The 21667-nt window shown below is 50.2% G+C and overlaps 2 protein-coding genes and 1 non-coding gene across 3 annotated transcripts in view; 1 reads left to right on the top strand and 2 right to left on the bottom strand.

Moving 5' to 3' along the window:
- The window catches only part of LOC103237517 (maestro heat-like repeat family member 5), a 77067-nt gene that overhangs the window by 49070 nt on the left and 6330 nt on the right, over positions 1–21667 (top strand). Inside the window, exons 20-24 of the mRNA XM_008001659.3 lie at positions 12156–12315; positions 13813–13994; positions 19482–19625; positions 20000–20114; positions 20899–21042. Coding sequence (XP_007999850.3) covers positions 12156–12315; positions 13813–13994; positions 19482–19625; positions 20000–20114; positions 20899–21042 — 745 coding nt within the window. The remainder of the gene's footprint in view (positions 1–12155; positions 12316–13812; positions 13995–19481; positions 19626–19999; positions 20115–20898; positions 21043–21667) is intronic.
- LOC140712340 (heterogeneous nuclear ribonucleoprotein A1-like 3) lies at positions 1047–2211 on the bottom strand. Its single transcript, XM_073018661.1, has one exon. The coding sequence runs from the start codon at positions 2008–2010 to the stop codon at positions 1483–1485; it is 528 nt and encodes a 175-aa protein (XP_072874762.1). The 5' UTR covers positions 2011–2211; the 3' UTR covers positions 1047–1482.
- On the bottom strand, positions 14369–14443 carry LOC119624974 (small nucleolar RNA SNORD5). The gene has a single exon (XR_005241133.1). It is a non-coding gene; the product is annotated as a small nucleolar RNA SNORD5 (small nucleolar RNA).

Genomic DNA, 21667 nt, shown 5'->3' with positions numbered 1-21667 from the left:
CGTCAGATCATTGCCATGGAAAGAGGTAGTAACGTCCCTGTGTAGCCACGGCAATAGTAAACTGACATGGCACACCTGTGGGCGTACCTTATGGAAAGGGGCTTCTGCCCCGTCCCTATGATAGCTAGTCCTCAATTTGGTCCTGTGCCCGTGTCCCACCTCCTACCCCAATACTCTTTAATTCCCACCTGTTTTCTGCACAACAATCAGTGAGATTATTCTCTTTTCCTCTTTCTGTCTCCTTTCTTCTCCCATTTTTCAGTTACATATTTGTACTTTGTCAAAACATTTAACATTCACACTCCACTGCTCCACCCTCATCTCCACACTGTGTTTACACACACACCAGCAGTTCCTAGGCTGAAGTTTTCCAGTCATCTTAGTCTAAAGAAGCTCATCCTCCAAAAGACTCAGAATTCTTTAGGTTCTTTTATGTTGAAAGTTCTTTATTTGAAGAATGGTTTGGCTGGATATAAAATTCTTTGTTCACATTTTCTTTTATTAAGTATTTTTTAAATGCTGTTTCATGGTTGCCTTGCATTGTTTTTTAAAAGTTCATGACAACAGGGGTTTTTTTGGTGTTTGTAAGTTATTTGATCTTTTTGCCCAGAGACTTTAAGATTTTTTTGTAATCTTTGAAATCTAATCATTTAGTTAGGAAATGTCTCACAGCTGATCATTCTGGGTTACTGTTCCCAGGCACCTGGTATATCCTTTGATTATGTAGATTGAAATTTTTTTTCAAGAGAATTAAATCGTTTATTGATTACACATGATACTGGATGATACACAAGCTTCATTCCCATCTATAGTTTTATCTGGTACCATTATTCAATTTCAATATATTTCATAGGATATGTCAATGACCATTTTTATAACCAATAATTCTATGATTTTCCTTGGGCCATCCCTTTTAATGGTGAATTTCAGGTCACAACAGTTACTATCAGTTCAACTACACCAAGGTCTCTGAAGACCATGACGTCTCCACCTAGGCTTCACCCAAGGTTGTATATAAATTCCAAATAGAACCTGGCATCCACCACCCTGAAGGAATTCTAACTTCACACTCTTGGGGAAATTTACCAAGATGGCTTCAGAGTAGACTAACTTTACACCGCACATTAGAAAAAAAAAAAAGACATTTATTCAGCATCACAATCAGACTTATTTCACAGTCAACAGCATGGGAGCAAAAAAAAAAAAAAAAAAAAAAAAAAAAAATTCTACATTAAAACCCTTTGTTGGAATGCTTTATGCTTTCCACAGAACAGAAACTAAAATAACCTGTTATACAATTAGTCACAAATACAGTCCTCAAGTTTTTTGCCCATGCATATGAGTATTTGTCTAAAACATGTCTTCTTTGTAGTAGCTAGACCCTGCCACCACTGTGCTTGGCTGAGTTCACAAATCTGTCGTAACCTGTAGCTTCCCTGTCACTTCTCTGGCTCTCCTCTCCTGCTAAGCTTTGTTTCCTAATTAAAATCTTCTGCCACTGCCATAGCTACTGCTGCTACTGGAACTGCCATAGCCACCTTGGTTTCGTGGTTTAGCAAAGTATTGGCCTCCACCACCATAAGGGCCAGAGTTTCTGCCTTCAAAGTTTCCTCCCTTCATGGGGCCAAAATTTGAAGACTCATTGTTGTAATTGCCGAAATCATTGCAGCTTCCACCATCTCCAAAATGACTTCCATCATTACCAAATCCACTATAGCCATCCCCACTGCCACCATATCCACCACCACCACGGCTGCCACCAAAGCCACCATGACCACTAAAGTTTTCTCCATGACCAAAGTTGTCATTCCAACCAAAATCACCTCCACAACCACCACCAAAGTTTCCAGAACCACTTCGACCTTTTTGGCTGGATGAAGCACTCGCCATCGCTTGCTTTGATGGGGTTTTCCTAACTTCACAGCTGTAGCCATTCACAGTATGGTATTTCTGAATGACAGTCTTATCCACGGAGTCATGGTCGTCAAAGGTTACAAAGGCAAAGCCCATTTTCTTGCCACTGCCTCAGTCAGTCATGATTTCAGTCACTTCGATTTTCCCAAACTGTTCAAAATAATCCCTTAGGTGATGTTCTTCTGTGTCTCCTTTAATGCCACCAACAAATATCTTTTTCACAGTTAAGTGGGCACCTGGTCTTTGAGAATCTTCTCTTGAGACAGTTCTCTTTGGTTCCACAACTCTTCTATCCACCTTGTGTGGCCTTGCATTCATGGCGCATCTACCTCTTCCACAGTGGCATATGTGACGAATCAAAGCCCCTGGAGTGTTGGTGTTTGGGTCCCTCATGACCACACAGTCCGGGAGCGTGCCCCACTGCTCAGAATGGCTCCTCAGGACTCTCATCAGTTGTTTCAAAGCTCAAGACTCCAACGAAGAGCTTCCTCAGCTGTTCTGGCTCTTTAGGAGACTCTGACTTACACATGATGGCAGGGAGAAGAGAGACTTTAACAATGCTTCTTCAGGGGCATCCACGGACAGAAGAAAAAAGAATTGAGATTTTTTTGAGGTTATTTCTGGAAAATTTTCTTGGTTACAGTTCTCTTTTGTTTTGTTTTGTTTTGTTTTGTTTGAGATGGAATCTCGTTCTGTCGCCCAGGCTGGATGGAGTGCAGTGGTGCAATCTCGGCTCACTGCAAGCTCCACCTCCCAGGTTCACGCCATTCTCCTGCCTCAGCCTCCCGAGTAGCTGGGACCACAGGCGCCCACCTCCATACCCGGCTAATTTTTTATATTTTTTAGTACAGATGGGGTTTCACCTTGTTAGCCAGGATGGTCTCGATCTCCTGACCTTGTGATCTGCCCGCCTCAGCCTCTCAAAGTGCTAGGATTACAGGCATGAGCCACCACGCCTGGCCTATGGTTTTAAATATTAGTCATGTTCCATTGCTGTTTTTCTTCCTCAGGGACGCCAATAATACAAATGCTATTCCTCCTGTCTTCCATTTTCACTACTTTCCCTCTGATCCCTTTTACTTTTTCTTAAATTCACTTTCATTCTCTTGGTTGCTTTCCTTGTTTTCCTAAATGCCCCTTATTAAATTATCATTAGAGTCTTATCTCTCTTGGACACCTTGTAATTTTTCTTCATTTCTGAGATAATTTTTTTATCTCATCCATTTCTTTCCTGAAGTCAATCAACTCTCTTTTCAGCTCCCGTTGGATTTTTTTGTCCTTTTTTGAATTCATAATTCAGGTAGTTTTCGTATCTTTAAATGCTTATTTGAGCATATTTGATGACACGTAGAATGAACGTTGTCTTAGGGTTTTTTTTCCTGCATCGTGATTTTTTCCAGGGGGAGTTCCTTATTCTGTGTGTGCTGATTTTTGTTTTCTCATTTTTTACAATAATTCTATGGATCTGTTAATTTTGTTCCTGCTCATGTTTCTGTTCTTTGAGTGTTTTATATGATTTTAAGTTCAATGGCACCCTCTTCTGTCAATACAACAAAGTCCAGATAATTTAATATACTGTTTGGGTGGTAAACAAAAGGATTATGGATCCTCCAACGTTTTGGTTCCATTTCCATTGCAGGGCCCTACATTTTTCCCTTTTACTTACCTCTTTCCCTATCACTACCTAATCTCCAAAGGATACCTCTGCTTTCTTTTTTGCCCTTTTCTTTCCCAAAATCTGTGCATTTTGAAGACCGCCCTCCAAATCTGGCATACTTTTAAGTCACTTCTCTGTGACTGGGGCTCTGACACTTGAACTTTTTTTTTTTTTAAAGACTTAGAGTGGACTTTGTCTTCCAGAAGGTGCTTTAGGCTTTATATCAATCTCAAGCCCTCTTGCTAGCTCCTCCCTTCCCTCTTCCCCCTCAGTTTCTCTCAGCCTGCCTTTATCAAAGCCTGATGGTAGAACGGGATGAGGCGGGAGCGGTGGAGATTTCATGCTAAGGTTGACACTCTTCTCTCTCTGCTTAGAGTAATTTTGAAGTTTGGGAACTCTCTGAATTTGCACTGGAGTCACAGTTTTTGTGCAGTTTTATTTTCCTTCTTGGTTTTTTTGTTGTATCTCAAGGAAATTTTTGGAGGCGGAGACCTAGGCAACAGGCATTGTATTGTCTTCAGCTACCTAGAAGTTTACAGTTCTATTTTATTGTATTGGAATTTTTATCTTATTTCCTCAATTCTAAGAAACATTTTTTTTTTTTTTACATTTTAACATTTATGAAGTCAGGGTGCATTTTACATTGATGGTGCCTTACACCTGGATTTATGTAGTTTTCTGCCAGTCACCTGGGGACACTGTTAGTATGAGACCACTTTACATTTAAAAGTCTCTGCTTGAGATTTCATTGGGCCACACTGGTGGTGTGAATTCAGGCATCCAAACAGGTTTGGGTTCAAATTCTCAGGATATCCGTACCCCTTCCCACTTCCACCCAGTATGCTGACTGAAGCATGAAAGTTTTCTCGATTTTTCTTCCTGCAGGGCCGAGTTTTGTTTGTTTATTTTGATCACCCTTAAACTGTACATGCAGACCTTTGGGTCCCAGCTCTGTGTTGGCGTCTCCTATAAGACTCCCATCTTGGCCATTTTTTATTTTTAAAAGTACATGAAACCATGGTGGGGTGTGTCCTAAAAGTATACACAGAATTGTACAATATGTAGTCTTCTAATATTCTTCTGTTGTCTGGCTTGGGTGTTTGTTTGTTGTTTGTTTGTTTGTTTGTTGAGACAAGGTCTCGCTTAGTTGCCCTGGCTGGAGTGTAGTGGTATAATCATAGCTTATTGTAGCCTCAAACTCCTGGGCTCAAGTGATCCTCCCATCTCAGCCTCATGAGTAGCTAGGAGTACAGGCATGCATCACCACACCTGGCTAATTTATTTTTTTTGTAGAGATGGGGTCTCATTATGTTGCCCAGGCTGATCTCAAACTCTTAGTCTCAAGCAATCCTTCCACCTTGGCCTCCTCCCAAAGCGCTGAGATTATAGGCATGAGCTACCATGCCCAGCCTGTCTGGCTTTTTTTTTTTCCTCCAATATGATGTGTCTAAGATTCATTTTAACATGTTGTAGTTCATTCATTTTTGTTGCTGTATAGTATTCCATTTTATGAATGTCAATTATTCTTTTTACTATAGGTCAACATTTGGGTCTTTTTACAATAAGTCAACAATTTCCTATTTGGTACTATGGTTAGCAATGCTGCAGTGAACTTGCTTATACATGTGCCTGGATGTACACAAGCTCTGTTTCCAAAGTGTATGCATCTAGGATGGAAATGCCTGCATCATAAAGCTATACATATATCCAACTCTAATACATAATGCAAAATGTTTCCAAAGAGCTTGTACTGATTCACACTCTCAGCAGTATTTTTTTTAGAGTTCCTGTTACTCTGCAGTTTACTAACACTTAGCATTCACTTTTCAGCCAGTAATCAAAGTTTTAGTCAGTCTGGTGGTGCTATTAATCAGTATTGTGGTATTTGTTTCCACTTTCATGATTAAATAAAGAAGTTGAACATCTTTTCATTTCTTTTTAGCCTCTTTGGTGATATGCCTATTCAAGTATCCTGCATACGTTTCTATTGTGTTGTCCACCATTGCTAATTTGCATTCCCCTGGCTCACCCTATCTAAGGTTCATCATTCCGTTGCTTTCCTTTTATTTGGTTTTATTGCACCTAAACATATTCCTAAAAGTACTTTATTGTTTTTCTAATTTCATATAAATTATAATTTCATATAAGTTATACTTTTTATATTTTCATATGAAGGGCATTATGCTGCATATACTTGTTGGAGATTTCCATTTGCCTAATATTACTATCATTTTTTAGAGTTTATATTGTCTAATATTAAGGCTCTAGTCATATAACACCAGTTTTCTTTTGTTGATATTGCATAATATGTCTTTTTCCAGACTTTTGCTATTCCTACATTCTTTTATTTTAGATGTGTCTTTTGTAAACAGTATTTAGTTGGGTTTTTAATAGCCTGATGACCTTTGTCTTTAATTGAAGCACCTATTCAATTTACATGTAATATAGTTGTTTATATATTTGGGATTGAATTTACCATCTTTACTTTCTTTCCAGACCAAAAAACAGAACCTTCAAAGTCTTCAACTGACTTAACACACTCCCAATTTTAATGCCCTTTTTGTTTAATTCTGTATATTTTTAAATCTCACAAGTCAATATTCATCTAGAGTTGCCCACATTTTCATTATTTTCTTTGCTCTTCATTTCTTTTTAAGCCTCACACCCCTCACCTGAGGCCATTTTCCTCCAACCTAAAGCACATCCTTTAGAACTGTCTTTAATTTGGGTCGGCTGTTAGCAAATGCTTTCAGTTTTTATATGAAAATGTCTTTATTTCATCTTCAATCTTGATAGACACTTCACTGGGTATAGAATTCTATGTTGGCAGTTATTTTCTTTCTGCACGCCAAGCTAACATCCCACTGTCAACTGGCTTCCATTGCTGCTGTTGAGAAGTCAGCTGTTAGTAGGACTGCTGCTTTTTTCATGGTTCTATGTGATTTATCCTGTGACTGGTTTTACAGTACTCTAGTTTCTTCTGGTTTGGGAAAGTTTGTTGTTTTGTTTGTTTTTATTTGTCTGATAAGTCACCACAGTGTGTCTAGGAATGGATTTCTTTATGTTTATCCTGTCTTGAATTCCTGTTCTGGAATATTCTGGTTCTGGAAGAATCCCAGCCATTATCTCTCCACATAGTGCTTCTCCTGCATTCTCTCTCACTTTCCTTCTAGGGCACTCATTAGGCACATGTCAATATCTCGCCATATCCTCTATTTCACTATATCACTCAGAGCGCTGTCAGGAACAGATAACACACTCAAATTGGTTGAGCTGGAAAAATTAATAAAAGAGCTATTGGACAAGGGTAGAGTTTAATGTGATGGACAGGGGAAGGGCCAGTGCCCCAGGAAAAGTAACAATGCTGAATCATTGCCAACTTCTAGAACTAAAGGGTCAGGGAATGGGAGTCCTCCCAGAACCAAGGATGTCTATATGGCTAGACCACAGGACAGATGGACACAGCAATCCTGTGGCCACCCACAGTGAGAGACTCTGGGGTATAAATACCCTGACTTTCCTCCACTCCCAACTTCTGACCTCCTGCTAGTGCTTACCATTAGCCAAGTCAACTGGAAGCCAAAGGTCAAGAGAGCTTCTTGATGCAATCTATACAGGTCAACTTCCTGGGGCATGAGGTAGGATGGGGAACAGCAGAGATTATATCTGCAGGGGCAAGTGGAAGATACTCAGCACAATTTCTTACTTCCTTTCTGCTTCCCCATATTTGTGTCCTTCATTGCTGAATTCTGTATAATTTATTTTGAGTTATCTTCTAGTTCACTAATTCTCCTTTAACCATGTCAATGTGATGTTAAAGTTAAAAAACTTTTTTTTATTTCAGATTTGGTATTTTTTATTTCTAAAATGTCATTTTGGTTCTTTTTCTCACCTGCTCTATCATTTGTAGTTTCCTCGTCCCTGAAGACATTTTTAAGCTTGTCTTTTATTTCTTTATTCATAATCAAATATTTGTTTTATAGTTCATGCCTGACAATCCTAATATCTAAGTTTTCAGGTCTACTTTATTTGTTATTCTTACTGTATGTTACCGATAGAGTCTGCCTTCCTTACGTGTCTGATTATCTTTGACTACATACTGGATGTTGTTTTTGGAAAAAAAAATGTAGGAATTATTTGGGGCCCAAAATTAAGGTATTATGAAGACAACTTGTCTTTGTCTCCACCAAGCACCTAAGGACACTGCAGCCCATGATTACATTAAGCCAAACCCAGTGCTTCAGATGCCCTAGATGCCCCCCATGCAATTCAAACATGGCTGAAATATGCTTGAGTTTTTTCACATCCACTTACGCACCAGCCTGGAAGTGGCAGAGGGTCTCCTATGAGATTAACCACGTTGTGCAGTCTCTGAGCTTATGTCTCTGTCCCTTCATCCCACAAGGGCTGTCAGAACAAAGGATCTGATTTTCCAGAATTGTCAGATGCCCCCAGGACATCAGTAGCTTTCCTGCTCCCAACCCCTCAGGGTCATCATATTCCCCACATGATGGCCTTGCAATTTATTACAGTCTCGTCATCTCTTTAATACTCTCAGGATCCTTGGTTTTTTGTGTTTTTTTTTTTTTCTTTTTGAGATAGGGTCTCACTTTGTCACCCAGGTTGGAGTGCAGTGGCACGATCTCGGCTCACTGCAACCTCTGCCTCCCAGGTTGAAGCTATTCCCCTGCCTCAGCCTTCCAAGTAGCTGGAATTATAGGCATGTGCCACCACACCTAATTTTTGTATTTTTAGTAGAATTGGGGTTTCACCATGTTGGCCAGGCTGGTCTCGAACTCCTGACCTCAAGTGATCTACCCACCTCTGCCTCCCAAAGTGCTGGAATTACAGGTGTGAGCCACCATGCCCAGCCTACATGTTTATATTTTCTCTAACCTTTGTAGTTGTTTTCAATGGAGGAGCTGATTCAAGAAGCTTAGTGCACCACTACTGGAAGATGAAGAAGTCTTCTCATTCTCTTTTTTAAAAAACAGATTTATTTAAATATAACTCACATACTATACAATTTGGCCATTTAAAGTGTACAATTCAATGGGTTTGGCATATTATGTTATTTTTTAATTGTAGTAAAATATGTATAATATAAACTTTGTCATTTTATTCACTTTTAAGTGTATGATTCAGTGGCATTAATTATATTTGCAACTGCTGCACAGCTATTGCCACTGTCTAATTCTAAAACTTTTTTATCACTCCAAACAGAAACTCCGTAACTATTAAATAATAATTCCCCATCTTCCCCTCCCCATAGTGCTTGATAACCTCTAATCCACTTTCTGTCCTATGAATTTGGCTATTCTCAACATTTCATGTAAGTGGAATGATACAATATTTGTCCTTTTGGGTCTGGATTATTTCCCTCTGCCTAATGTTTTCAAGGTTCATCCATGCTGTAGCATGTATCGGAACTTCATTTCTTTTCATTGCTGAATAATAATCCACTGCATGGGTACGCCATATTTTATTTATTCATTTATCTGTTGATGGACACTCGGGTTGCCTCCACCTTTTGGCTGTCATGAATAATGACACTGTCAGCATTGGCATACGAGCATGTTTGAGTCCCTTCTCTCAGTTATTTTGGGTGTGTACCTAGGAGTGAAGTTTCTGGGCCATGTGGCAGTACTATATTTAGCTTTTTGAGGAACTGCTGTACCATTTTCCATAGCAACTACACCGTTCTCTATTTTCACCAGCAAGGTACCAGGGTTTCTGTTTCTCCACATACTTGCCAGCTCTTGGTATTTCTCATCTTGGGGCTGTAGCCATCCTAGGAGGTGTGAAGTGACGATTTGTGTTTCTCTGATGCTTAGTGGCATTGAGCATCTCTTCGTGTGCTTATCGGCCACTTGTCTGTCCTTTTTAGAGAAATGCCTGTTCAAGCCCTTTCTCCACTTTTGAATTGGATTGTTTGTGTTTGGGTTGTGAGTTATAGCTCCCATTCCTTCTTAGACCCACATGAACCAGACTGTCTACTGCTGCTCCAATAAAATGGTTCTCGTCAAGGTCACCAGTAACCTCACGTCACTAGGTCCAATAGTCCATTCTCTGTCCCCACCTTATGTGACCTGTCAGCAGAATTTGACTCAGTCAGTGACTCTTTCCTCCTGGGAACACTGCCCTCCCCGGCTCTCCTCCTACCTCCCTGGCCACTCCTGCTCAGCCTCCTCCACTGGCTCCTCCTCATCTCCCTAATTTCATAGCCCTGGGGCCACAGGGCTGACTCTTGATCCTCCTCCTCAGCTACACTCAGTTTCACGGTGGCCACATCCATTCCCATGGCTTTAAATATCCCATAAATGTTGACACCTCTGGCCCAAGCCTTTCCCCCAACCCCCTGACAGCAGCCCTTGGATGTCACACAGGCACCTCCCACTGACCCAACCAGGCCACACCCCGGCCTCTCCCAACCTGCCCCTCCTGCAGGCTTCCCCATGTCACACCTGGTGCCTCTGCTCCCAGCATCTCAGGCTGGAATTCTTGGTGCCGTCTGACTCTTCTCTACACCCACATCCCATCCCCTAGGAAACCCTGCCAGCTCCACCTCTGCCTGTGTGCCGCCCCCGCTGCCACCACCGTAGTCCAAGACACCACTGGCTCTCACCTCCAGTGACTTGCCTACTTCCAGTCGTCCCCCACCGTACTTGAAGAATACACGTAGGCCTGTGCCACGTCTCTACGTAAAATCCTCCAGTGGTCCCATCTCATTCAAAGCCAATGCCAAAGTCTCCACAGCAGCCATCAAGGTCGTGCTGTGGACCCGATGATATCACGGTCTCCCTCTCCTCCTCTCCCCTCCCCACTCCACCGCAATGACACTGGCCTTCCTTTACGTCCCCTGAACACACCAGGAATCAAGCTGTCTCAGGGCTGTCTGGAAGCTTCTCTCCCCCGCATCGCTGCCTGGCTCCCTCCCGATATCCTCAGGGCTTTGCTCAAGTGTCCCCTTCTCAGGGGATGCGTCCCTGACTGCCTTGTCTGAAACCAAAGGCACCCAGACTCTCCCCCTGCTCCCCACACTGCTTTTATCTCTCGAGCAGCATTAAGCATCCAGCACACTGCGCTTCCTGCTGTGTTCCCACGAGGCTGTCATGCACAGGAGGTCGGGGACTCCTGCCGATTCCACCACTGCTTGGTCCCCTGGGACACTGCACGCGATGGCGCTCGGCTCACACCTGCTGACTGAGGGGCAGGCCCGCGGGCAGCAGAATAGAAACACCCGCCCTCTGGGCACACACGCTTGCTCAGGGGAGAATCCTCCCGCTTAAGCCTCTGGAGGCAGGCATTGCCCACTACTCTGTGGTCAGGAATCCAAGGCTCAGAGGGGTTAAGTGACTTCCCCAAGGTCACACAGCCAGCACGGGCAGAGTGGAGGTCTGAGCCCAGACCCTTCTGACTCCAAAGGCCCAGCTCTTTCCAGCTGAGTGGACACTCCTGGAGTCCTCCGAGCTGCGGTGCCCACCCAGCCAAGGGTTAGATGGTCCTGGAGTGGCTTCCCCAGGGTTTTAAGGGCAGCTGCCCTTGAGTCTGTCTTAAAGCAGGGGTGGGAACACATGGAGCCACCCTCCTGTGGTCCTCCCAGCCCCAGCCTCCTCATGCAAGGGGCCCTCCTGCCCCTCAAACCCCTTCTACCCAACACTCAGACCCAAAGACCATTTAGGGTAGTAAACAGGACCACTGTGGTCACCAGCATCTCAGGGCAGCCCAGCTGTGCCTTCCTTCCCTCCAGGCCTCACTGAGCCATGCCCCATGGATCCATGGAAAGGTCACAGGACTGGACAGCCCTGGCCTCCAGGCTCCCCAGTTCCAAGACAGGGCCTTGATCAGGGCAGGTCTCCTCTCTCCGGTCCTTAGTGGCCCCATCTGCAAAATGGGCACTCTACAAACTGTAAAGCACCGTGCTCATGCTAGTGATGGCCTGTCACTTGAAGCAAGTTGGGCCTGAGGAGCTGGGGCCCAGCAAACCCAGACTGGGAGGGAGTGGTCAGGGAAGGCTTCCACAGGGAAGTGACTTTGTGATGAGCCCTAAGGGCTGAGGGGGAACTAGTCAGGGACAAGGAGTGCTCCAAACAGCAGGAATGCATGTGTGGGGGCCCAGAGGAAGGGAAGGAGAGGAAGGGAAGGACAGGCAGGGGCTGGAGGTCAGAGAGCAGAGGGCTTGGAGGCCGTGGCTTTGACTGCCAGCTGGGGCTCTGGTCTGCAGGACCTGGGAGCCCAGGAAGATGACAAGCAGTTGGGAGACAGGGCACATTAGGAAACCTCCAGCATGAGTGAGGAGCTAGCGGAGAGACCCTAAAAGTGGAAAGACCCAGGAGGAAGCTGATGTGAGACCACAGGCAGGGACCAGGGACCCCCTGTCCAGCCCCTGCCTTGGGCCCCTCCCACACCGACCTGCAATGCTCGTATCTGCCCTGAGCCCCATCCCACTAGGGTCCGGCTCAGGACCCAGTCTAGGTTTGCTGTTCCAGGCACCTAGGCCCTGGCGATGGTGGCCTGCTCATGTGGCTGAGCCCAGCCAGGCCTGGGTGTCAGCACTGCCCTCACATGCCCTCTCTGCCCACAGCCACACCTTCCAGCTGTGGAGGGCCCTGGGGGCCGAGCAGCCCACGAGCCACCTGGTGTTGACCATGCTGCTGGCCTGGCTGCAGGAGCGGCCTCTGCCCACCGGTGCCAGTGACAGCAGCCCCTGCCCCAAGGAGAAGACCTACCTGCGTTCACTGGCTGTGAGTCTCTGCCACCGCCCTGTCAGATACTGGTAGCACCTCAAGCACTCTCTGTGCCAGGCTGTAGGGGGGCACCCCATATCCAGGCCGCAGACACCCATTCCAGCCCCAGCCTGGAGGAAAGCTGCCCAGGGCTGACCACACAGGCCCAGCTCCCACCTCCTGGCCAAGGGCTGTGGGCTCCTGTCTGTGAACCAGGACAGTCGTGTCCGTCCCCCGGGCTGGCAAGGGGACTCACTCAGTCACTGTGGGGAGGCCTCAGAAAGGGGCTTCAGGTAGAGGAGAAGGGTGTGGACAGACTTGAGAGCCTTCCCCATGCTTGGGTTCTGGGGGGTCATAGATTCTAGAGGAATCTTAGAGGCTGCCCTCTGCAGCCACCACCCCCCTGTAGGAAGCCCCCGGTTTTCCTCATAAGCCCAGCACTGCTTCTACACTCCCAGGAGCCATGAGCTCCCCTCCTGGCACGGCCACACCTGTCCCCCTTACCTGGTCCCTGATGAGACCACAGCTGTGTTCCTGTTTAGAGCTTTCCAGGCTGAGTCCCTGCCCCAAAGGCCCCCCAGCAGTGGCCCAGAACTCACAGCAGCTCCCCTGCCACCCAGAGCCCGCCAGACAAGCTACTGCCTGCAGCAGGCGTGTGATGAGGGCTTAACAATGGTGGCCGGTGGGAAGCAGCCCCTCGGCCCAGGGATTTGTCAGCTGGCCATCCCCAACACCCCACCCTGGTCAGCCCTGGGTTGATGCTGCCTCCTACCAGAAGACCCCACAGCAGCACAGGTGAGACCCACCCAGGGGCAGCAGGGGAGCCTTCCCTGCATCCCACCACACTGCCAGTTCCTGCCCTCCCCCAGTTGTCACTCCTCAGTGCTGGCCCCACCCTGAGAACATTCTGGACTGAGTGCCCTGGCAGGCACTGCAGGGCCTTTGGGGCTGGGGGCTGCTATCAGCTGACTCTGCTTTCCAGGGCCATGGGTTCCCCAACTCCCAGGCATCAGGCCCTGCTGTGTGCCAGCCACAGAGCTGAGGGTATCGTGGGACCACACAGCATAGGACCTTGCCTTCAAGGCAACAGAGCAGAGGGCCCAGATGCCAGTGGGCCACCCCTCAGACAGGAGCAAAGTGCAGAGGGCAGATGGTGGCATCCAGTGTGCAGTCTGGGGGAGCCCCTGGGTCGAGGTGGAGGTCTGCAGGGGTGTAGGGTGGACAGCATCCAGGTGGACAGCTGGGGGAGGCTGGGGACCACTAGGCCATCCAGCAGCAGCGAGACCCAAGCAGTGGGTCCAGAGGGTGCCAGAGAGGGCCAGGCTGAGGCTGCAGAGGCACAGGGTCAGGTCCCACAGGGAGGGACGGCATGTGGACACTCAGATTTGGTCCTGGAGAGCTTGGCGCGGGGAAGGACGAGCATGCTAGGATGTGGCTTTTGTGGGACAGTAGGTCAGAACCCCTGGTCCCGGGACCCAGGGCCTAGGAGCCTCACTCCATGCCTGCCCCCGACAGGCCATGAACATGCTGCATGAGCTGCAGTTCGCCCCGGAGTTCAAGCAGGCCGTGCAGGAGGCCTACCCCAAGCTCTTCCTGGCCCTCCTCACCCAGATGCACTATGTCTTGGAGCTGAACCTACCCTGGGAGCCCCAGCCCAAGCAGCAGGCCCCGGAGGTGGCTGCACCCAGCCCCCAAAGGTAAGACTAAAGCCTCCCAGGCCTCCTGGCCTGGCCAGACACACACAGGGTTCCACAGGCATCCGAGAGCAAAGACTGTGTTAGCCTCATAGGGCACAGTGACAAAGATGCACACCCCAGGGACTCAAAGCAACATCTCCCAGTACTGGAGGCCAGAAGTCTAAAACCAAGGTGTCACCAGGGTGTGCTCCCCTGAAACCTGCAGGGGGCCTTCCTCACTGCTTCTGGTTCCCAGTGTCTCGTGGCCACATCGGGTGCTCCTGGGCCTGAGGCTGCACCACGCTCATCTCTACCCCTATGGTCACCTGACATTCTCCCTTGTGTGCCGGTGTTTAAATTTCTCCTTCTTTTTTTTTTTTTTTTTTTTTTCCCAGCTCTGTCAGAATTAAGCTTTAGTTCATGTCTGTCGAGTGGTTCAGCAGTTGAACAGTTAAATTTAGCATCTGAATAAATTTTCCCTTCTTATAAGGACACCAATCACTGGGTTAGGGCCCCACCCTAACGACCTCAACTTGATAACATCTGCAAAGGACCTTCTTTCCAAGTAAGGTCACAGTCACAGGTACTGTTGGTTGACTTCAATAGCTTTCTTTTCGGGGGGGACACAATTCAATCCACAACAGTCATGAACCCAAAGCTCCATCCACGGCCAGGGCCACAGGGGCTGCGGTACTTTGTTCGGCCCACTTACCCGTCACCTGAGGGTGCTTGGCAGTAGAGATACTTAGTGTCGCTGCCATACAGGGACCCCAAGGGGACAGCAGTTACCAAGAGCACCCATGCAGTGAGCCACATCTTACCCCAACGGGCTTCCTGCGAGGACTCGAGATGAATCTCATTGTCCCTGCTCTACAGATGAGGCAACTGAGGCTCAGAGAGGGTCAGAGGCTTCCCCTGGGCCACACAGTATGTCCACGCAGAGGCGACCTGGGCTCACCCATGGGGGCAGATGCCTTTCCAGGCTCTCCTGGGCATCTCACTGCCCCTCGGCACATGCTCAGACTGACATCATGGCCAGCTGCCCGCTCCCCCGCCCGCCATATTCTGGCCTCAGTAGGGCTGCCTGCCTTCATCTTCCCTCTGCACCGGGTCATACTTCCAAAAATCCAATAAGCAAGTCTTTAAAAACCGCTGGGGCCGACTCTTTTCATTTGTTTGTATTATGATGTGCGTCACGCAATTTGTCAGTTTTAACAGCTTTCCCCAAGGCAAGTCACTGAAAAAAAAAAATGCCACTTCTTCTCATCTTGCCTCTAAATTCGAATGTGCATGAAGTTCCTTTTTTATTCAGTTCAACCATGCAAAATGCATGAATCTTTCCTAATAAGCTAATAAAACGTTCTCCTCCTGGTACGTGGGAGGGTTGGGAGAAAGCCTCACCCCGTCTGCTCCTCCCGCTGCTGGAATGTTCTTCCCGCAGCCATTCTGCCTCTGCAGGCTCTGCTCACCCGCACCTCGCTGAGGCCTCCCCCACTACCCTCTAAAATAGCAGCCCCTTCGGCGCCTCCCACCCTCTGCCGCTTGATTCCCTCCGCAGCACCGCCGTCAGCTACCATCTGCGATCTGCACCTTTGACCTGCTTTCCTGCCCGCACCCATAGACTGGAAGGTCCCGAAGAGCCAGAGACATCTGTCTGTCTCTCGCGGGCTCCCATACAGCAAGGACGTCTGTCTGTCTCACTGGGGGCTCCCCATGCGGCTGAGACGTCTGTCTCTCGCCGGTTCCTCCACCATCAAGGACGTCTCTCTCTCTCGGGCTCTTCACACAGCTAGGACGTCTGTCTGTCTGTCTCTCTTGGGCTCCCCACACAGCAGGGATGTCTGTCTCACTGGGGGCTCCTCATACAACAGAGACATCTGTCTGTCTCTCGCGGGTTCCCCCACCAGCAAGGACGTCTCTCTCTCTCTCGGGCTCCCCATACAGCTGGGACGTCTGTCTGTCTCTCTTGGGCTCCCCACACAGCAAGGACGCCTGTCTGTCTCACTGGGAGCTCCTCACACAGCTGAGAAAGCTGTCTGTCTCTCGCGGGTTCCCCCACCAGCAAGGCCGTCTCTCTCTCTCTCAAGCTCCCCATACAGCAGGGACGTCTGCCTCCCACAGGGCCACGGATGGTTTCTGCTCAGGCCGCTCTGCGCCCCCATCCTGGCCCCTCTCCGGGCGGGTTCTCCTGGAGCCCTGGAGGTGGCCCCGGCAGCCCCCGCAGCCCCAAGAGGAAATACTCTCACCATGGACAGAGTCCTGGGCTCTGATTGGCCTAGCTTGGTTCACATGCCCACTCCTGAACCAATCACCTTGGCCACAGGGGCCTGTGCGGCTCTGATTGGCCAGGCCTGGCTCCCACGCCCTCCAGAGAGCGGGATGGGCCCAGGTCTCTTCAACCACCATGAAGGGGCCCAGGCTCCAGTTGCCAAACCAGCAGCCACGCCACCCAGCGCCACCATGGAGCCAGGGAGGAAGGGAGGCATGAGAGCACAGGGTCACCCAGGTGTATCCCGGTGGCCCAGTGTCTGAGGTCCCTGCCAGGCTGCCGTGGCACCGTCAAGGTGGGGACAGGGGCCCAGAAGGACATCTGGATGGGCAGTGCTGAGTAGCCACTGTCTCTGCATGCCCAACACGGCGGGGGTGGCACAGGGCACCGTGGGGCAGCAGGCGAGTCTTGAGGCCTGACTGGGCTAGCCCTGGGCCTCTGAAGTTCTCATGTCCTGCTTAGATGGGCAGGCCTCTGAGACCAGCAAGCATCGAGTGGGGTCGGGCAGGGCACCCTTCCCCAGGCAGGACTGCAACAGGTGCTGCCAGGCCTGCCAGAGGGGCCTCCCTCTCCCCTGCTCCTCCACTAACAAAGCCTTTTCCTTAGAGACGTTTCCTGCGTCGGTCAGTTCTCAGCTGGGTCCTCCTCCAGCCAGTCTCCACCCTGTCCCACAGAGGAATTCTCATTGTTCTCACATGTCATCCATGTGGGCCAACTCTGTTTAATTCGAACGGGCTACATCGTTTCTCTTCATTTCAAAGATACTCATCATTCTCAGCCTCAGCTCATCCTCATCTTTCCCTCTGTCCCCCGGGGATTTGGGGCCAAAGGCTTGTGATCAAAAGAAGAAGAGGAACTTCACACCCATTAGGTTGGTTACTGTCCAAAAGAAATCAGAAAATGAGTGTTGGCGAGGATGGAAATCGGAAGCCTTGTGCACTGTTGGTGGGAATGTAAAACGGTGCAGCTGCTTTGGAATAGAATATGGAAGTTCCTCAAAAAATTAAATATAGAATTTCCATATGGCCCAGGAATTCCACTAATGGGTGTACACCCAAAAGAAAGGAAAGCAGGCACCTGGGACAGATATTTGTACACCCTGCTCACAGCAGTGTTACTCACGATAACCAAAAGGTAGAAGCAACACAAGTGTTCATCAATGGGTGAATCAGAATAAGCAGCGTGGTCCATCCATACAACAGAATACTACTTAGCCTTGAAAAGGAAGGAAATGCTGATGCTACAACATGGATGAACCTTGCGCACACTCTGCTGAGTGAAATAAGCCAGTCAAATACTGTGTGAGTCCACTTACTTAAGGTCCATGAGTAGCCAGATCTAAAGAGACAGAAAGTAGAATGCTGGGTGCCAGGACTCGGTGGAGGGAGAACGGGGAGTTAATGTTTAATGGGGACAGAGTTTCAGTGTGAAGAGGAGAACATTCTGGAGAGGGATGGTGGTGATGGCTGCATAATATTATGAATGTGCTCAATGCCACTGACCTGTACACTTACAAAATGGTAAATTTTATGAGACGTGTATTTTACCACAATTAAAAATAAAAACAAAACCAGAAGAGCAGGAAGTAGTGGGAGAGGGAAGGGGGTCTCATGGACCCTCAGGCTGCGGAGGAGTGTGGAGAGCAGAGGGGCTTCGCCTCCTCTTTCTCAAGCGCCTTTACCCTCTCTGGGGCCAGAGTGGGGAAAGGAGGGTTGGTCGAGTATGGGGCAGGCATCACTAGGATGCCAAGTGTCCAAAGAGGCTGAAGGCAGGCAGTGACATTGGGACCAGCAGGAACAGAGGGTGGTTCCTTGAGTCCACGGGCAGGCAGGGACTCAAGGGGCTCTGCCTTCATCGGTCTTGGGGCTATGTATGGATTTCAGGAGACACATGTCCCTGAGCATTGCGTGGGGTCCTGGGCTGGAGGTGAGTTCTACAGACCTGCAGGGGAGTTGGGCATGGATTCCCGAGAATGCTGAATCAGCGCATCTTTCTGGAAGCCCTGCGGGGACTGCAGGGACAAGGCAATCTCGAAGAACAAGCCATCGCAGTGCCCAAGAAGTCATAGGACCAGAAGCTTCTGGAGTCCTCCCAGAGCAAACAAAATGCCACTCCCCCTACCAAGTCCCCTTCTTCTGAAAACGACTGTCACATTGTGGCTGAGACCAGTGACCTGGAAAACGCTGCCTCTTTTTATGACACAGCTCAGGGCGAGAGGACAAGCCAGCTGGCATTTGGATTGGCACTGTCAGAACTTTCACGGATGGCATTTCATCATTTGACACTCGGTTTTGCAAATCTGCTCAGAAACGTGCCTGGTCCAAGCCGACAGCCTCGTCCGGGCATGCTCACACATCCAGGGTGATGCACTCACACTGACCAAGCGCGGGGGGCAGGGGTGGGGGTGTGCGGCTGGAACAGTGAGACAGGCCAGCAAGCCAGGCCATCTCATGTTTCATGGGCCGGCATTCTGGGGCTGTCTACCTGTGCCCCAGGGACTGCGTTCAGTGACAGTGACATCCTGTGACAGTGACATCACTGGCAGGTTTGGAGCCATGGCCCAGCTTGACCCCACCTCTGTGCCCTTGGCCAGGCTGTGTGACAGGACTGCTCCCTCGTCTGCTGATGGACAGTGACAGTAGAGGGCCACCTCAGCTGGGCAGGTGAGGCACTGCCCATGGTACCTGGCAAGTACCAAGCACACAGTGACACCACAAGCCATGCACGGCATCTTTTTCCGTCACTCACAAGTGAGGACCAGTGCTGCCGCATTTCTCCATGTCCTCTGAGGGCAGAGGAATCTCGGGAGTGGAGAATGGACACTTCTCTGGGCTCCACTATGCGACATGCCCTGGCTCTCCCGCGCCCTCGCCCGCTGCTACCCTCCGTACTCTTCGCCCATATTTAAATGCTGCCATCCTCGAGCTGAAGGGCAGGTGCCCTTCAGCAGGGTGCCCCTCCCTAGAAGGGCACCCCCGATCTCTGCCCAAGCAAGGCCCAGGGTCTGACTGGGCACACGCTGCCTCCCCGTGCCTGGCCCAGCTCCACCAATCCTAGGCCCCAGCATTTCCACGTAAAACAGGGCAGGAGAGAGCAACCCCAGGAGGCCTCAGTGACGCCAGGCACAGGAACCAGAATGTGCCTTTCTATCTGGGTCAGCTGGGCACCCTTCCCAGGGCAGGGGGTGACCCAGGGGGCCGCTTGTGGCCTGAGGCAAGCCCTGAGCCCCCTCTGCTCAGCTGCAGCACGTCACTGGAGGCACTGAAGAGCCTGCTGTCCACCACGGGGCACTGGCGTGACTTTGCCCACCTGGAGCTGCAGGGATCCTGGGAGCTCTTCACCACCATCCACACCTACCCGAAGGGCGTGGGCCTCCTTGCCAGGTACGGTGGGGCCAGGGCAGGTCAAGGCAGCCTGCTTCAGGCCACGCCCATCCAGGGGGCTATCTGGACTGCAGCAACAGGCCACGGCCCCCTGCCCCCGGTCACAGGCACACACTCAGAGCCCGTTGATGCAGCATCTTCCCCCAGGCCTCACCCTGGCCTGTGACCTCCTAGGGAACAAGGGCTATGCCTGCTTCTCTGTCTCCCACATGTCCAGCCCAAGCCTGGCACACAGTGGGCAGCCAGTGAGTGCAAAGGGAGTGGGAACGTGCCCGCCACATCGGGGCGCTCCAGGATGCTGGCCCTGATGAGATGGGTGGGGGCAGGAGGGTGGGCTCTGGGCAGTGACCACCAGCCCAGGCCCACCCCTGCAGGGCCATGGTGCAGAATCACTGCAGGCAGATCACAGCGGTGCTGCGTCAGCTGCTGCCCAGCCTGCAGAGCCCAGAGGAGCGTGAGAGGAAGGTGGCCATCCTCATCCTCACCGAGGTAGGGGTGCAGGCCGGCAGGGAGCACCTCAGATGCCTGAGCCTCCTTCTCCAGCCTCCTTCACACCCTAGCAAAACCCATGCCAGAGCTCACCCTGAGCAGGGAGGCTACCCAGACAGACCCCCTCGTACCCCTGCCTTCCCACTCCCAGCCCTTGGAGGGGGGCCGCAGCTTTTGGGGACCTGTCTCCCCACTCGGCCCTCCCTGGCACAATCCCTGCAGAACTGAAGGGGCACTGGGAGCAGACTCAGGTAGGTCCAGGCTCCAACATCAGCCCTGTCCTGCCTGTGGGACTCAGGGTGAAGCCAAAGGGGAATGGGTAGAAGCAGATGCCGCTGGGCGTGGCACACTTTGCAGCTGTGAGCTCAGGCAGGGGTGGGACTGGGGTGAGGAGGGCGCTGTTTCCATAACTGACACTAGTACGGGAACCCAAGCGCAAGCCTCATGCCAGCTTCCACCCACCAGCTGCCTGGGTCGCCCTCTGTGGGAGCTCTATCCCCAGCTGCCCCACAAGCCCAGCTCTTGATAACAAGTGAGGCCTTACCTCGCTGTGTAACCTTAGGCAAGGCCCTTTCCCTTTCTGGGGCTCAGTTTCCCCAGCTGTACATTGAGGGGTTGAACCAGGTAGGTTTCAAATACTTGTTAACCAAGATACCTAGAGGGCACTGGTTAACCTCCCTCCCTGAAACTCCCACTGGACCCTGGTCCTAAAGCCCCACCCCTCAACACAGATGCAGGCGCCTCAAAAAAGAGTGACCTGCCTGCCCTCCGGGGGCCACCCCAGTTCCTCTACAGCCCTGCCCTGCTGGAGGTGCTTCCCAAACAAGCCGCCTTGACCGTGCTGACACAAGGCCTCCGGGACCCCAGCCCCGAGGTCCGTGTGTTGAGTCTGCAGGGCCTAAGCAACATCGTCTTCCACCCAGATAAGGTAAGGGCTGTCGGACACGGCTGCTGGCGCACGTCCGACCCCACAGAACAGCCAGTGCACCGGGTGTAGGCAAGGGCCACAGGGTTGGAATCCCAGCTCTGTCACTTTGGGTGGTGTGGCTTGGGACAGCTGACTCCACCTCTCTGGGCCTGTTTCCTCATATGTAGAATGGGGCAGGTTGTGGGAGGGGTCAAAGTATCTATTCCCCGGGGATAGTCTCCTCCACACCTGAAAGAGAGAGGGGCCTTGTTGCAGGTGTCCAGGTGGCCACCGTGAAGCCCGCCAGGTGGCATCCCAGGGCTCACCCAGAGAGGAGAACGCCCTCTGAGAATCTGATGAATGGGCCTCTCCAACCCATTGCTGACTTCTCCAGTCCCAACCAATTCTACCTCTTCACCATAATAACCCATATCCCATCATGGACAGCTGTGGGAGGGAAGGCCTGCAATGCCACCTTTGGGGGATCTGGCCTTACCCCAGCTACAGCCCCCACGGCACCAGGGCACCATGCAGTGGTTAAGAGTCCAGGCCCTGGACCTATCCCCGCTCCAGCACCTTCTAGCTGGCAGGCTTTGTCAGCTCTCCAGGCCTCCGTGACCACATCTGTAAAATGGGAGCAGTAATA

Source organism: Chlorocebus sabaeus, chromosome 8 (assembly GCF_047675955.1).
Source record: "Chlorocebus sabaeus isolate Y175 chromosome 8, mChlSab1.0.hap1, whole genome shotgun sequence".
Classification (NCBI taxonomy): Eukaryota; Metazoa; Chordata; class Mammalia; order Primates; family Cercopithecidae; genus Chlorocebus; species Chlorocebus sabaeus.
Note: the sequence above shows the minus strand (reverse complement) of the source record. Positions and strands in the feature narration are given on the sequence as shown.